Genomic DNA, 16,855 nt, shown 5'->3' with positions numbered 1-16,855 from the left:
CAACCATAATCATGGCCTTCCTCAGCACCAGAAGCTGGAGATATCCCCAAGCCACTCTACCACACTGGTATTTGATTCACCTGAGACAGCTGAAAGCTGGATCCCAGGTTCGGGAAATGTGACTTCCTCAATTTTACTTCACGGGGCTTATGGTTGTTTGAATGAGCAGCCCCCATCGGTCATATGTTTGAGTGCTTGGTCCCCAGCTGGTGGAACTGTCTGGGAAGAATTAAGTGTGGGCTTGTTGCTGGAGGTGTGCTACTTCGAGTGGGTTTTTTAATGTCCAAAGCCCACACCATCAGTTAGCTTTCTCTCTGCTTCATGCTTGTCTCAAGATGTGTGCTCTCTGCCACTGTTCCAGCGCCATGTCTGTCTGCATGCCTGCTGCCAAGCTCTGTTACCATGGTGGTCAAGGACCACTGTGACAGGGCCATGTCTGCCTGCATGCCTGCTGCCAAGCTCTGTTACCATGGAGGTCAAGGACCACTGTTCCAGCGCCATGTCTGCCTGCATGCCTGCTGCCAAGCTCTGTTACCATGGCGGTATGGACTCTAAACCTCTGGAACTGCAAGCCTCAACTAAACTCTCTGATAAGTTGCCAATTTGGTCATGGTGTCTTATTGGAGCAATAGAAAAGGAACTAAAACAGGGCTTATGACCCATTATCGACAAAAAACTTTAAAAGGTAGAATGTGCTTGGGAAGAAGGAAGAAGAAAATAGGAAAACGCTAGATGGTGCTGCTCTAAATTCTCAAAGAAACAGAGCCTCAACTGTTGCTCCAGGTGACAGAAAAACGCTGCCCTCAACACAGAGGTTCTAGCTGCAGGCAGAGTCCACAGGCAGAAGATCCAAATAATGTTCCATGTGGTGAAGTTTTAAATGGCATGGCGGCATCCTAGGAAGCATCCGGCTCTCTCGGGATTCTCAACCCAACCCAAGTCCACAGGGAAAGAAAGCAGCCGCTGTTCCTAATTAAAGACAAGATGAGCGCCAATGACTGAGCTGAAGCCCGGCTGTGAGCTGATACTCGGTAAGGTTTTTTTGAGAATATCTGATGCTTTTGGAGATGCACTTCCAGGTCCAGAGACACCTGCAGCACAGGAAGCAGCTTCACCCTGTTGACGGGGCCTCCAGTGCTGCCTGCACCACTCCACACCTCCACTGCTGTGACGCAACTGTTCTGGGCAGGGCAAGGGCCAGGCCAGGCATCTACTGTGTCGAGCTTAACCGTTCCTCTCTAGCTATGTTCCCGGGCCATGCCAAGGAAAATTATACCAGGCCACTGTTCCTGCAAGGAGATGCTAACAGGTAGCCCATGTCAAGAAGCATGAAGATAAACATTGAATTTCTTCCTCCTGACTGGGACCAAAGTCAGCAAGACATAGAAGGACTCCATGCCCCATAGTTCCTGGGATTCCATGACAGCACACCGCAGGCTGGAGCAGGGCAGGAACCATTCCTTATAATCTCTCATCCCAGGACAGTAGAAGGCCACGTGGGCACTGCGAGCCCTCAGTGCCTTTCAGGTTTCTTGAGCTCTAACCCAGGACGAGCAGGCCCTTTCTCAAAGGCTTTGTTTCAGCAGCCCTCATGTGCTCGTGCACTACTGTGTGGAAAGAGGAGTCCAGGATGCTGCTGGAGGCCACTCCAGGATGGGCTGGGGGGTTTCTGGATGGAAGCTTCCTACCTGTACCACTGAACACGGCTTCACTCGCCCAGCTGGGCCATGTGGAGGCTACTACCCACAGGCGACCAGGCCCACTGTGAGGACAACTGCCTGCACACTCCTGAAGGCCCATTCTCTGACAGCACCCACTGTCCTCTGGGAAGAACTGGGTTCAGCGGCGGAGCCTCAGGAAGAATGCATGTTTACACTCTGTACTCTCCAGTGGGTAATACTTATCATAAAAGTCCAGAACATACTCCTCCGTCTTGAAGCCAAATTTCTGATAAAGCAGCATGGCAGGGTTGCTTGCTGAGACGTGAAGAGTCACATCCTTGCCCATGCATGTCTGCCAAAGAGTGGAAAACACAAGGTGAAGCCACGGGGACAAAGAGAATGGACAAATGAAGACGGTCTTCAGAAGGAAGCAAGTGGGATACTGGGAACTGGGGCTGAGGTACAGGAGCACCTAACAACAGCTGGAACCAGGGCAGTGTAGCACCCAGCAACAGCTGGGAATCCAGGGGCACTCTGCAACTGAGCTGTGCGTCCCCAAGACTAAAGGGATTCATGTGCTAGGGGCAGGGGGATTGTTTTTACCCTGAAGCAAAAGGCAACAGAGTATAGTTTGTTATAGAATTACATTTATTTATTTATACTATGTATTTTATTTTACTATATGGCTGAAAGCATGTCTATGTATCACATGTGTGCAGGAGCCTTCAGAGGTGAGAAGGTGTTAATCCCCTGGAAATGAAGTTACAGATGGTTGTGAGCTGTCATGTTGGTGCTGGGAACCAAACCTAGCTTTTCTGCAAAAGCAGTAAGAGCTCTTAACAGCTGAGTCATCTCTCCAGCCCTGTTTATTATTTCAATTAAATTTTATTTCCTTACTTTTATGTGTCAGGGGTGGTATGTGTGTGGGCTCATGCATGTCATACTGCACAGGCCAGAGGTAAGAGGACTATCGGGAGTCGGTTCTTTACTTCTACCATGTGGTCCCAAGGATGACACTCAGACCACCAGGTTCAGAGGCAAGTGCTTTTACTTGCTGCGTCAGCCCACCAGCCTCCATATTACTGAATTTTATAATTTAATTAAGTTTAAATATCAGACACATCAATACCAACAATATGACAAGCTCAAAGAACTAGAGAATGAGAAATTCTATTTTCCATATAGATGACAGTTATATCATCCTACAACCTATAATAAATCCTTTCCTAGAAATGCTAGAAAACAGCTGCATGGTGGTGGCGCACGCCTTTAGTCCCAGCACTTGGGAGGCAGAGGCAGGAAGATCTCTGTGAGTTCAAGACCAGCCTGCTCTACAAGAGCTAGTTCCAGGACAGGCTCCAAAGCTTCAGAGAAACCCAGTCTGGGGGGGGAGGGGGGCTAGAAAACATACTACCTTATATAAAAATCTTCTAAATACTAAAATTTTAATTATAAAGCCTGAAGTTTTCTCCACCTATATCCTTAGGTCTCTTTAAATCTGACATAATTAATTTCCCAAAACTGAGGCTTTTGCATTTAGGAAAAAGGAACAGAGATGGTTCTATGGACATAAAGGCATAGATTCTTTAATTAGCCCTCACAGAATGATGTACTCCAGCCCACACAGGTATGAACTATTTAATGATGAGTTCAAGGCAACAGAGTTTCCTTCTTTTTCTATTTATTTTTTCACTGTGTCAGAACATGATTATTGCCCCAAGGACAACAGCATGGTGTGAGCACATAGAGCAATTCTATGGGGTGATGGCGGTGGTTTTAGACAGTCCACATAGATACTTAACTATGGCCATCACCAGGTACTATAGACTGGGTCCTATTTGGGCCCTGGGCTTACAGTCTGACTGGGATACAAAGTGCCTACTCATACAGATGAGCTCAGCAAACAGTCAACAAGGACTCGCCTCCATGCCAAGCCTCACACTAAGCACCGAGGATGCCTTCTGAGCTATCATCCCGCCCTCCTCCAGGCCCTGCTAGTAACAAAGGGCCAGAGAACTGCCCAGGCACTCTGCGAGAGAGATGAACGCAGTGAGATGCATCCTGGAGGGGGCACAAGGAGAGAAAGGATGTGGAATCGACACGAGGCAGCATGTGTGGACACTCGGCAAGGGCTTACAGTCTCTGCCTTAAGTGATTTCTAGAAAGATGCTTTAAGATGCCTATCCACATCTAGGAATTATTAAGTGAATTTCACTAACAATTGGGAAGACGCACTAGATTAAGCATTAGAAAAACACCTTATCATTTCCATCCTCTCTTGAGGCAAGAACTCAAGTTCCAGGCCAGCCTATGCTATAGAGGGAAAACTTATCTCAAAATAAAACAAAGACTTTTGCCCAAATCAATATTGCATAATCTTTGTTGTTATTTTCAAGACAGGGTTTCTCTGTATAGACCAGGTTAGCCTCTAGAAATCTATCTACTTTTGCCTCCCAAGTACTGGCATTAAATGTGTGTGCCACCACCATCCACCTTGCATAATGTTCTATACCAAATAGTTTCTAAACAGAATTTACCAGAAGAATTCTTGAGGAAAAAGTGATTTCTTACTAATAAAGAAACTGCCTTGGCCCTCATAGGACAGAAAATTAGGTAGGCGGAGTAGACAGGAGAGGATGCTGGGAAAAAGAAGCTGAGTGAGTGAGTCACCATGATGCTCCCACTCCAGACAGACGCAGGTTAAGATCCTCTCTGGTAAGCCAGCTCATGGGCTACACAGAATATTAGAAATGGGTTAGAACAATATGTAAGAGCTAGCCAATAAGAAACTGGACCTAGCCGGGCAGGCAGTGTTTGAAAGAATACAGTTTCCGTGTAATTATTTCGGGCATAAGCTAGCCATGCGGGCAGCCGGGTGCCGGGGACGCAGCCCTGCCGCCGCTCCTATTTCAACAAAAAATTTTATTGCTTGGAGGTTTTGTACCTCAGGAACCTTAAAGTTCAAAAAAAACACGTAAGTTGCCTATATTTACTAGTTCATACAATAAAAATGTTTATTGCTTTATGAGAAAAAAATCATTGCTGGGCCAGAAGTGGTAGCACATGCCTTAAGGCCCAATACATGAGAGGCAAAGAGGTAGATCTCCGGGAGTTCAAGGCTAGCCAATGCTACACAGTGAGATCCTGACTCAGGTCTGTAATTTGAGCCCTCTGAAGACTGTCCAAGACTAGCCTGGGTGACTGTGGTGGTTTGATTATGAATAGCTCCCATAGGCTGAGATTTGAATGCTTAGTCACCAAGGAAAAGCACTATTTGAAAGGATCAGGAGGTGTGGCCTTGTTGGTGGAAGTGTGTCACTGAGGGGTGGGCTTTGAGGTTTCGGAAAGCCCAAGCCAAGCCCCGTGGCTCTCTATTCCTGCGGGATACATCAGATCCAGCAGTCAACTCTCAGCTACCATGTCTGCCTGCATGTCATCATGCTCCAGCTGTGAGGATAATGGACTTCTCAAACTGTAGGAACGCCCCAATTAAATGCTTTCTTTTTATGGGTTGCTATGGTAATGGTGTCTCTTCACAGCAACAGAACACTGACTAAGACACTGACACAGTAAATCCCATGCCAACCAGGGTTTAATATCAATATCTTCCCTAAAAAGCAAAACAAAATAATCTTTTTGCTTGTGGGAAAAAAAGTCACTGCATTCATTCGGAGTATACTGTTTATTGAGTCAATTGTGATGAATGCTTATAAACAGACTTATTCCAAGAGCAGAAAAGTACCAACACAGGCACTGCGTGTGCTTTTACAGTCTCACATATGGTATTCTGCTGTCTTATTTATGATACATGTTCACCTAGGGGCTTCTCTGAAGCCAAGAATAGAATCTTATTTTAGGGGCTGGCTGGAGGTTTAATCCTGAGAGGTGACAATGGCTTCCTTTTGCTTAGGCTATGCTGAACAAGTCAGCTCAGCCTCATGGCTCCTCTAAGTTTTTCTGGGAAGCCCTGAGAGGTAAATCATGAGCAGAGAGAACTTGCCTGAATCAGATGATAGATCATGAACGTGGCAATCCCTGCTCTTCTCCATTCAGGATGGACAAGCAGAAATGAAATGTAAGCTTCATTGTACTTCACGTCTGGAACCATGAAGCCAAAGGCAACAATGACTTTTTTATAAAGGACTACAACACTGAAGTCTGGATACTGAAGACACTCCGACAGGTCAATGCCTAAAGAAAAGAACCAGCCAGACATTCAGACCACGTGCTTTTTGGAACTAATGAACAACAAGCTGTTCAGCCTGTACTTATTGTTACACCTGCATGCTAAAAAAAATTCCCCAAATTGGAGGCAAAGCCATTACCATAGATACCACACATTCAGATCAGAAAAATGCATTTTAGAAAATATCAAAATTAACATAGTCTTTTCTAAGTACATATGCTAAAAGCAGAGAGACAGGACAGGCTGGGTAGCAGAGAGATTCCAGGTTCAGAATGGCCACACCTGGCTTTGACTCCGCCTCATCTACCATGTGTTTGATTTGGCACCTTTCAAAGTTGCCTCATTTCTTGCAATCTGTTAAGCTGAGGTACATACTGAGCCCTGACACGGCAGGGGTAAAGGTTCTTGAAAATGCCAACATCGTGTTCTCTCTTTTTCTTCTATTGTTGTTCCTGTTGTGTGTATGAGTATGTATGAATACAAGCGCATATGTGTCACGGCATGTGTGTAGAGGTCAGAGGACAACTATGGCAAATCTGTTCTCTCCTTCCTCTGTAGGATCTGAGGAAGAATTCAGGATGCAGGTTTAGGTGGCAAGCACTTTCACCTGCCGTGCCATCTCATGAACCTGCTAACATAATTTTCTTTACCTCACTCACATACCACCGACAATCTTCCTATTACAGCTTTCACAATAAACTGTAAATGCTAAAGGTGGCGAGAATAATGTGTGACAAATACCTAACATCGGGGCAGAAGGAGCTGACACTCCCAGAATGTGACTTTCAGCCCAGTGCCACCCCAGAAGAGATGGACCACACTGTCAGACCATCAGCAGGGCAGGGCTCTGCCCTGATGAAATCCGTACATCTGTAAGACAGATGTGTCCTGTAGGTTGCAGGCCCACAGAGAGTATGGCTATCATTAGCAATGAAAGTGCTGATTGGCGGCCTAGGTCTTGGCTGATGAAATGACAAATCATCCTGGTTACCCCGAGTCCTGAAGTCAGAGGGCATTTGGCTTCTTAAGAACACCTGTGGATGTCCTACCATTCTCTAAGAAATAGCTAAACAACAAAACACAAAGAACTATTAGATAAAAAAACAAAAGTGTTCACATGCCCAGCTATGAGTCTGTGTATCTTGGAGAGACATTACCTGGTATCTAAACATAGGCAGAAGCAAAACAGGATGAATCTTTTATTCTGGAAGCAGAGACAAACAGGGAAGAAAAACAAACAAAAACACTGTTGATTACTTTAATTGCTTGCTTCTTGATTTTAGGAAAGCGAGAGGCATTTATGCTTTAATATTTCTGTTAGTAAAGACAACTAAATGGAATCAAGAGTAAAGCGCTTGGGGTCACATGGCAGACACTATTTAAAAACAGACCCAGGTGATAGGTACAGAGCAATCAATCTGCCTAGCGTGGAAGTAGGAACATACCAGGCCAGAAAAACTCCTGACACATGGAGTTGATGGTTGGGATGTGATTTGGTCGGATGTAGCAGTAATCGAGAGGTGCGTCAGGCTCAGGTGTCCAGTGAGGGTCACTCCTGTGCAGGTGGGAACGAATCTGGGACAGGAGCTGGAGTTTGGGTGGCTTTGTCTCATAATCACGCCTTCAACACCACAGAAAATAAACAAATTCAAGTCAAGAAAAACACTCATTACTGCTAGCTATCTGACTCACAGCTACTTTGAACTGCTTATAATATCACACAGTTTTATATGCTAGCTAGTGTGCAGCCTTAATGTTTTCTAAATTCACTCAGAACTCAGATCAAGCCAGACTCCTTTGGTACCCACCGGGGATTGCATGAGGTGAAGTGGGGAACAGAAAAAGCGCCTGACACAGGGATGCTCCTCTAGCATGAGCAGAGGCCAGAGGAGGGAGGGGCTGCACAACCCCACTGGCAGCTGGAGATCACGAGAGAAAGGTTGCAGTGGGCCTACAAATGGTCTTTCCATGGGTTTGCCCAGGAACCGAGGGGTAGGCGAGGGGTCAGATCAGGGTGACGGTAGAGCTGCAGAGCAAACATGCTGCCTGTAAGCCAGCTGGCCTAGGCTGAAACAGTCAACTCTAGATTGACAACAGACTGTCTCAAAAAAAAAAAAAAAAGTGTAGTCCAGGTGTGGTAGCACGGGTCTTAAATCATAGCATTCACGGAGCAGAGGAAGGCAGATCTCTGTGAATTCAAGGGTAGCCTGGTCTACACAATGAGTTCCAGGTCAGACGAGGACACACAGTAAACCCTATTTCAGAATTAACTGATTAATTAAATTTATTAAAAATGGTTCAGAGTAATAATGAAAGATACCCGAAGTCAACCACAGCTCTCCACAGATGAATGCACCTGCAAGCATACATGCATACACACACGTGCATACACACACGCGCACACAAAAAGATGGAAAACAGAAACTGTCCCAATGTTCAGTTAAGATACTGGCTCAACTGAGACCGCTTTCCTTTCGTTTCAGTTCACAGACTATTAAATATAAATAATTTTGATACTGTGAACAAAAGCCAGTTGTAGTTGACACATGCTTTTAATCCCAGGATTAGGGAGACAGAGGCAAGCAGATCTCTGTGAGTTCACGGCCAGTCAGGTCTACTAGCGAGTCCCAGGACAGCTGAGGCTCTGTAGAGAGATCCAGTCTCAAAAAAACAAAAACAAACAAACAAATACAAAAAAACAAAAAACCCAACTGGGTAGTAGTGGTGCACGCCTTTAATCCTAGCACTTGGGAGGCAGAGGCAGGAGAATCTCTGTAAGTTTGAGGCCAACCTGGCCTACAGAGCAAGTTCTAGGACTGACTTCATTGCTCCTTATATCAGAAGCAATGTCTCGGAAAAAAAAAAGAAGATGATGATAATAATGACCAATAAACCAAAGTTAACTCAGTCTTCTTGCTTTCTACACTTCTTTCAAAGGACCACCCTGTCTGTCCTTGCCTGAACCTGCTCCATGTCAGGACATATTTACCCCTATAGACTGGGTATGGAAGCCAATAAGATCACCCCTCCTAACAGCCCTGATATCAGGGATACCTGATATAAGGCTTCAGGATCCGAGAAGTATACGGGCTGACAATACTTTGGTCCACAGCCATATCTTCTGATCCCACCAAACGATATAAAAATCTGGTGGTCTGGTGCCGGAATCCTTTCCTGGTCGGTAAGGCAGTCTGTGGGAAAGAAACAGTTTATGTAAAAAGAAAAGCACTCAAAAATGGCAACCTTCCACGTCTAATGAGCCTTCCGCATGGCAGAAGGAAGTCTTGTTTGCACTACCTACTTGGAAAGCTCAAGTTTTGACATAAACTTAACAGGTCTTTGCCTAAAACTAAACACAAAAAATCTAACATGGGTGGGCTATTTACTATTTATTATACAACCACAGCTTCATCTTAAGAGCCGCCAGCGCCAATGAGCTTTTTTTTTTTTTGACTGTGCCCTCTTTTCACTAAGTAAATACAGCAAACACAGGAGTTATATTGCTCACCAGCCCTAAACCCTGTCACCAAAGTAAGGAAGCCCTACAGAGACTAGGCAAAGGCCTGGCCTTACTTTGCTAGGCAGGTATGGGGCAGAACTGGTTGCTTTCACATGCTTGCTCTGTACTGGCCACACCGATGCGAAGCGGTTCTTCCGTGTGGCTGCTAACCTGGGGCCCTGGGTCATGTAGCAACACAACACTGCAATTAAGGTTGTAATAGAGCCCCAATCAAGATGAAAAGACCTTCACAAAGGGGTGCCAAGATGAAGCTAAGAAACCGAGTTGTCTTTTAGAGGCAGTCTGCTCTTAGCCCAGAAAATAAATAACTTGTTGAAAGAGCACGGTTTCTTCCTTTGTAATTTGCCTTCAGACTTTTCCAGCCTGGACACCAAACTCCTCAAAAGCCAGCTTTGAAATTCTTCCAAGGCTTCAAGTGAATTTCAAAGTAATCTTCAGAGCTGTGGTGTGCAGTTGCCAAAGGACACAGCAGCTCCTCCTATCAGCAGGCAGAGTCTACCCCGAACCCAGCCAGCTGTAAAGAACTTTGACCTATCAAAGTGGCAGAAGTAACACCAGCAACTTCAAGCCCAAATCTTAAAGACAACTGGCAACTTCTTCCACCTCGATGCGTGGCTGCCAGGTGGCTCCAACAAGGACCTGGAGCCGGAACCTGGAAGAGCAGTGTCCCAGTCAGTCCAGCCCCAACCAGCTCCCCCACGAATGCAGCCACAGACACGACCCCAGAGACCCAGTCTTCAGCTCACAAGATAACAGAACCATTCAGCTGGGTCCAGTCAGGCCAGAATCCAAGAAATAATAGCAGTTCTTATTGCAAGCCATTAAGTTTGGGGTGGCTTTCAATGCAGTGTCGGGTAATTTGTTGACCCATCAGTCCACAAACTAATCTTTCCCTCTTAACAGTCTCAGGGTGAGAGAGCCTGTGGATAGTACAGAATTCCCCTCCGCAGTCTACTCTTCTCCAAACCACTCCCACCAACCCTAGACCACCAAGGCCTTCCATGGGCCACTCTCACCCCACACCGTACAGCCTCCACGTACAGGCCAGATGCCTTTTTGTTGTTGGTGGTGTTTGTTTTTTGTTTTGAGGCAAGGTTTTCCTGTATAGCTTTAGTGCCTGTCCTGGAACTAGCTCTTGTAGACCAGGTTAGCCTCGAACTCACAGAGATCTGCCTGCCTCTGCCTCCCTGAGTGTTGTTATTAAAGGTGTGAGCCACCACCCCTTGACCAGATACTTCTTTTAAAAATAAACTGGGCATGGTAGCACATGCCTTTAATCCTAAACACTTGGGAAACAGACAGGCAGATCTCTGTGAATCCAAGACCAGCCTAGTCTACTAAGTGAGAACCAGGTCAGTCAGGGCTACACAGTGAAACCCTATTTAAAAATCAAACATCAACTCCCCACTCCCCCACACCCTGTTCACAATTCCTGTGTGGATTCCCACTGTCAAGGTCCTTGCCTGTGCCTTTCAAGGAACCTGCAGGACCCGACCCTGTTACACTGTGGCCTCATCTTCCAGGACCATACTCCTGTGTCGCGATGGTCCCATGACATCTACCAGTCTTTCTCGGGCCTCAGGGCCTGTGTATGGCCTTCCATTCCAGTTCTCTTCCTCCTAACGTTTCCTTGTTAGTTAGCACTTCTTGCATGGTTACCTCCCCTGAGAGGCTAGTGTTAATTCCCAGGAACATAGTGGTCCTCTGCATGTGCGCGGACACACACACACACACACACCCTGCTGCCCCAGAATAAGCAGAACAAGCTCCAGAAGCACACTCAGTACAGGAACACTGAGATTCCTGGGAAAGACATTTAACTGCTGTGGTTGTTATGTTACACGCTCTAAGGGCAAGCGTGCAGATGGTAGTTTAAACAGAACTGGAGATCCCAAGAAAGAACTAAATTAATGCTTAGGGGCCAAAAGCAGCAACAGAAATTGAGACTGCCTTTGGCAGCAAACTAATCAATAACCTGCACAGAGCTGAAAAGAGGCTTTCTAAGCTTGACATCTGTCAATAAAACTTCCCTAAACCGAAAAGCAGAGGGAAAAAAAAAAAGATTGAAATGAATGGCCAGGGATTGTGGGAAACTACACAGGGTACGACAAGGAGAACACGGAAGGAAAAGGGAAGAGAAAGCACACGAAGCAGTTGCATCTCTAACGTCAGACACCAAACCACAGACCGAGGAAGCTCCGATTACCAGACACCTCTGCCGTGGAATGTCGTTCTCCAGGCATGCCATGGTCAGTGGCCTCGAGACCTCTCAGCAGCTGTGACTACCTGAAGGAGACCTGAAGGAGACTGGGCTCATTAACTGTCCCTGGAGAGTGGGGAAGGGACAGGAGGCTATGCCCCTCCCTTAAGGAGTTACAGATAGTAAATGGTTAATACAAGGTGCTCATGAAATCACTCCTCTCCCCGAGATCTATAAACAGTTAATAAAGAGCTTCCCCCTCCAAAGGTGTAGCTGCTCCTCGTTGCCCATGCTCCGATAAGAAATCCGTCACATTTCTGCAAGCAGCTACTGTTTAGTGTTAACTGTCAACTAGACTCAATATAGGGTCACAGTGGGTCTCAACCTTCGCAATGCTGTGACCCTTTAGTACAGTTCCTCATGTTGTGGTGACCCACACACATAAAATTATTTTAGTTGCTACTTCATAACTAATATTGCTACTGTTATGAATCAGAATGTAAATATCTGTTTTCCAATGGTCTTAGGTGAGCCCCATGAAAGGGTCGTTAGAGGGGTGCAAACCTGCTGATTGAGAGGCACCTGGGAGATTGGTCTCTAGGAATACCTGCTGAGGGTTGAAGTGGGAAGACCTGCCCGCAGGGTGGTGGGGCTGTCACCTGGCCAGGATGACAGAAGAAGGGAGCTGATCAGCAGGAATGCATTGCTCTCTGTTCCGGGTAACAGGCTGCATCTGACCAGCTCTCCCTGCTCCAACCTCCTTACTATGATGGAATCTGTACTTGGAACCATGAGTCAAAAGAAACCATTTTCTCACAGCAATAGGTAAAGAAACTAAGACAGTGACCCTAATTAAACTGTTTTCAGCACCCAGACTTGGGTGGACTGTTGTTTTGGTCTCTTGCTGGTGGCCTACTAGGACAAAGAGATGTTTCTCCCCAGGAGAGTTTACACAACTGCTCACCCGGAGCAGAACTGTCAGGTGAGACAAGGGCAGCAAAGCACTGGGAATGCAATGATGCCGAAACAGGAACCTCAGAGTTTCCAGAAGAGGGGGCATTGCTAAAAGGAGGCCACAAAGAAAAAAATCAGATTGAAAATGGGGTTCTCGGGGGTCTGGAGAGATGGCTCAGAGGATAAGAGCACTGGCTGCTCTTCCAGAGGTCCTGAGTTCAATTCCCAGCAACCACAGGGTGGCTCACAACCATCTGTAATGAGAGATCTGGTGCCCTCTTCTGGCATGCAGGCAAACATGGAGGCAGAATACTGTATACATAATAAATAAATCTTTAAAAAAAAAAGGGGGGGGGGGTTCTCACAGCAAGGCATGGTGGCTCATACCTTCAAATCCAACACCTGGATGGCAGGGGCAGGCAGATCTCTGAGTTCCAGGTCAGCTAGTGCTACACAATGAGGCTCTCTCCAAACAAAAGAAAACAGGGCTTCCCGGAGCAACAGTACATACAATGATGATGAAGTTACAACTTCAAAATGGCAAAGGAGAAAACAAAACTACACCTTTGTAAGTTACTGTTTATGTCGCTCTTGCATTTAAAGATATTCTAGGCATACAGGTTTCCAAGATACATCTCAAAAGACCACACTTAGGGATGGTGGATGATGTAAGGAACTGTTAAGAGTTGAGCAAGAAATTAATACAAGGAGGATATAAGAAAAATCAGTCTACTATCGTGTAATCAGTAACACAAGAGGAAAGACACTTTGAGGGAGGAGCAATCAATAACATAACATTTAACAAGACAGAAAAACTTCTTTTTTTTTTTTTTAAGACAGTCTTTCTCTATGTAGCTTTGGCCGTCCCTTTGTAGAGCAGACTAGCTTTGAACTCACAGAGATCTATCTGCCTATGCTCCTGAGTGCTAGGATTAAAGGCATATGCCACCAAAAAAACACATGTTAACTCAGGACCTATCAGAGCACAGGGTGCTCTGCACCCTCAGGCCTAGCCTAGCCCTTGCCCATCTCAGTAAATGAACTCCCTGGGGCACAGCTGGAGCCACTTACTACTGCAGCTCCTTCTGTCACCGGTTCTCAGTTACAAGCCAGACCTTGTGGGCTGCCGAGCCTACAGTATTTACTATCAGGCCCTTACACAGAACTGGGTATGCCAGTTCAAAATAGGGAATTCCTAAAAGACAGAACAGAGGAAACAGGGGACAGGAAACGGGGAGAACTCCGGATGGAGATGGAAATCAGATGGAAAGCGCACCCCACACCAAGCTCCAAGTAGAACCAGAGGAAGAGGCCTGGTGCCTAGCATGCCACTGAGAATCAGACATGCAACAGAGATTTCCAAGACAGTTCAGAGAGAACAACAGAAAAATGTTAAAGACTCAACAAGCAATTCACAGAGAAACAAATAGGAAACACAAAATGTTCAACTTCACTTATAATCGAAGAGATATAAATATGAGATGAGATTATAGTCACAGCCATCGATTGGTAAAAGTTAAGGCAGATGAGGGTCAAATGCCAGCAAAACTAGATCACAGCTGCTGGTGGGGAGCCCAGCAGTCCTAGTGGAATTAGATGCTATCTGAGTACTCGTGGAACTCACCACAAGTAACACTGACTCCAGAGTTCTTCACGTTGAGCCCTAAGTACGAAGACAGTCACACACCCACAGCTCCAGCTTGTTAGGGTCTAGGATACTACATGTCCTCAACAAATCTGTCAGTCAAAACCATGAAACAGACCACATATAGCTACCCTCAAGAGAGAGATAAGAAATATCTAGACTATTTCTTGGATGCTGGGTGAGAAAGAAACTCAGATATATGAAGGGGCATTAAATGATGAGCTATTTTTGAACAGGAGGCCCAGCAAGTTTTGCACTGCTTTCTTCTCCCCAAATTCCTCATGATCTCAAATCCCACACAGCAACAGTATCCACTGCCTGGTGCTGCCTGTCCCACTCCCTCTTCCACCCCACATCACCTGGTATCGGTCAAGGATTCTGAAGTCCTGGCAGGTGGTACGGTATGTAGCTTGTCCAGCTGGAAGCCGGGATGCTCCTCCGTCTTTGGTTCCATAAATCCCATCGACTAACAGAAGCGCAGCATTCACAACCTCGTCCAAGTCAAACAGTGGTAAACCCCGATCCCTCTTCGCCTGCCTGATGATCAGTTTCCGCTTCAGCCTCCGGGCTTCTGGGGTCATAGCCACAGCACTGGGGCATGCCTCCAGCCTCTTAAGCAGCAGCTTCTCCTCGTAGATGCTCACAGGTGTATACCTGGGGCCCTTGGGCTTCACGTCCTTCTCCAGGGGTGGCTTCCTCTTTTCTCGAGCCCTAGTGTGCAATGAAGTGTTTGAATCTGTGTCTTCACTATCTCCATCCATCCTGTCTGGCTTCTCCTCGTCGCTGTCCACCTCCTGTTTTATCTGTTCCGGAGCTCTGACCTTCTTTCTGCTCCCAACCAGCCCGGAAGCTGCTGACCCAGCTGGGGGTGGGATGTACTCCATTCCTGGGTCTATAACTCCGTCTCCTTCCAGCTCATCATCATCTGTGCAAAGCAGAACGGACTCTTGTCAAGACACAGGAAGGCAGAGCACAGGTTCACCCCCAAGCTAGAAAACACAGCAAGTCTTACCATGAAACAAGGCCTGGGGTGGCATCACATCTGGGATGAGATCGGCTTCAGAAAGCAGGCTAGGCGTGGCTGAATGCGAGGCTGGTGTCCCAGGGGCAGAGAAATCCAGAGAGGGGGAAGGAGATGGGCTTGTGAGGGGGGTGCGGTCTGAGGAGCTCAAAGATGAAAAGTCAATCACTTCCCCTTTTTCCAGAACCATGTCTGGCCTCCGGGCTCGGCTTATGAACTTGACAGGGGTAGAGGAGGTGCTCCTGTCAAGGAGGCCAGCTGCTTCCTTCTGGGCTCTTCTGATGTCTTTTGCTTCCTGTGTTCGAGACCGCTTCTCTTTCAATTCCATGGCAGATTCCACAGGATTCCGGCTTGCCCGTTTCCTGAGTCCCTCGACAGTGATGATGGGATCCAGCGCTGGTTTTGAGGCTGCCAGAAAAGAATACCTAATTTCTATGTTAACTGCTCTTTTTAAAATACGTTTCAGTTCTATGTACACGTATGTGCTTCTGGGCATTTACGTACAGGCGAGAGAAGGTACCAGATTCCTTGGAGCTGGATCCAGGTGGTTGTGAACCACCCTGACGTGGGTACTGGGAACTGACCTCTGGCCTTCTACAAAAGCCTCGAGGGCTCCTAATGGCAAAACCATCTCTCCATCCCCTTAGCTATTCATTTTCTTCTTAATGTTAACTATTTCTTTCATGATTTACTATTGGCACCATCTTCAATATACAGAAATGTTCAATGACTACCCCAACGAAAAAAACCTTACCTCACTTTCAAAACAAAGTTTTGCCTAGGTGTGGTGGTGCATACCAATAATCTCAGTAGTACAGGGACGAGAGTCTTAAGACCAAAGCCAGAAAGCCAGTCAGAGGTAAACATTGAGTTAAAGTTAATGCCAGCCTATCTAGGAAGATCTTTCTTTTTTGTTTTGTTTTGTTTTTCGAGACAGGCTTTCTCTGTAGCTTTGGTGCCTGTCCTGGAACTAGCTCTTATAGACCAGGCTGGCCTCAAGCTCAGAGATCCGCCTGCCTCTGCCTCCCAAGTGCTAAAATTAAAGGCGTGTGTCACCACTGCCCGGCTCGGAAGAACTTTCTTAAACAAAAGCTACAATGCAAATGTAAACAAATTAACACCATCAATTCTATCTTTCACATGCTATGACTGGGAAATTTTATAATGATCACCAAGAATATGGTGTGCCTTCCTGACTTTTTCGTAGAACATAAATTGTACATTGTGGAGGGTAATTTGGCATTACCACTGACATCTTTACCTAACTATATATACCCTCTGACCCATCAACACTGTTTTTAGTAACTTATCATACTATGTACATATACAAAAATTTGAAAAAGTATAGCACTGTTTAAAATGACAACGAAAATGGGCAAAAGTTTAGGGCAGTGGTTCATGCTTATAATTGCAAGACTTAGAAGGCAGAGGCAGGAGGATCAGAAGTCAAGGCCAGCTTGGGCCAAAGGAGACTTCCTCAGATGTTGGGGCTATAGTTGAGTACCTAGCAGCAGACTATGCCTCAAAGAGCCCGGACATCTGCTAAAGTGACCACCAGAGCTCCATCCTGGGGAGACTCCCAAGTCACCCTCTCACCTCCACAGGAGAATGTGGCACACCCTTCTCCCTACATACACAAATTTATTTTAAAAATAAAAGCTCAGGCAG

The 16,855-nt window shown here is 46.2% G+C and overlaps 1 protein-coding gene across 1 annotated transcript in view; it reads right to left on the bottom strand.

Annotated features, from left to right (window-relative positions):
* Positions 1 to 401: 401 nt before the first annotated feature.
* The window catches only part of Kat14 (lysine acetyltransferase 14), a 29,219-nt gene continuing 12,765 nt past the window's right edge, over positions 402 to 16,855 (bottom strand). The window contains exons 5-10 of the mRNA XM_050159559.1: positions 15,179 to 15,595; positions 14,526 to 15,091; positions 8,902 to 9,038; positions 7,293 to 7,468; positions 5,662 to 5,852; positions 402 to 2,013 (exon numbers count right to left, since the gene is read on the bottom strand). Of these exons, the coding sequence (XP_050015516.1) occupies positions 1,840 to 2,013; positions 5,662 to 5,852; positions 7,293 to 7,468; positions 8,902 to 9,038; positions 14,526 to 15,091; positions 15,179 to 15,595 (1,661 nt within the window). The 3' untranslated portion in view covers positions 402 to 1,839. The remainder of the gene's footprint in view (positions 2,014 to 5,661; positions 5,853 to 7,292; positions 7,469 to 8,901; positions 9,039 to 14,525; positions 15,092 to 15,178; positions 15,596 to 16,855) is intronic.

Source organism: Alexandromys fortis, unplaced genomic scaffold (assembly GCF_014885135.2).
Source record: "Alexandromys fortis isolate MF-2015 unplaced genomic scaffold, M_Fortis_MF-2015_v1.1 scaffold_115, whole genome shotgun sequence".
NCBI lineage: Eukaryota > Metazoa > Chordata > Mammalia > Rodentia > Cricetidae > Alexandromys > Alexandromys fortis.
This window is presented reverse-complemented; position numbering and strand designations above follow the sequence as displayed.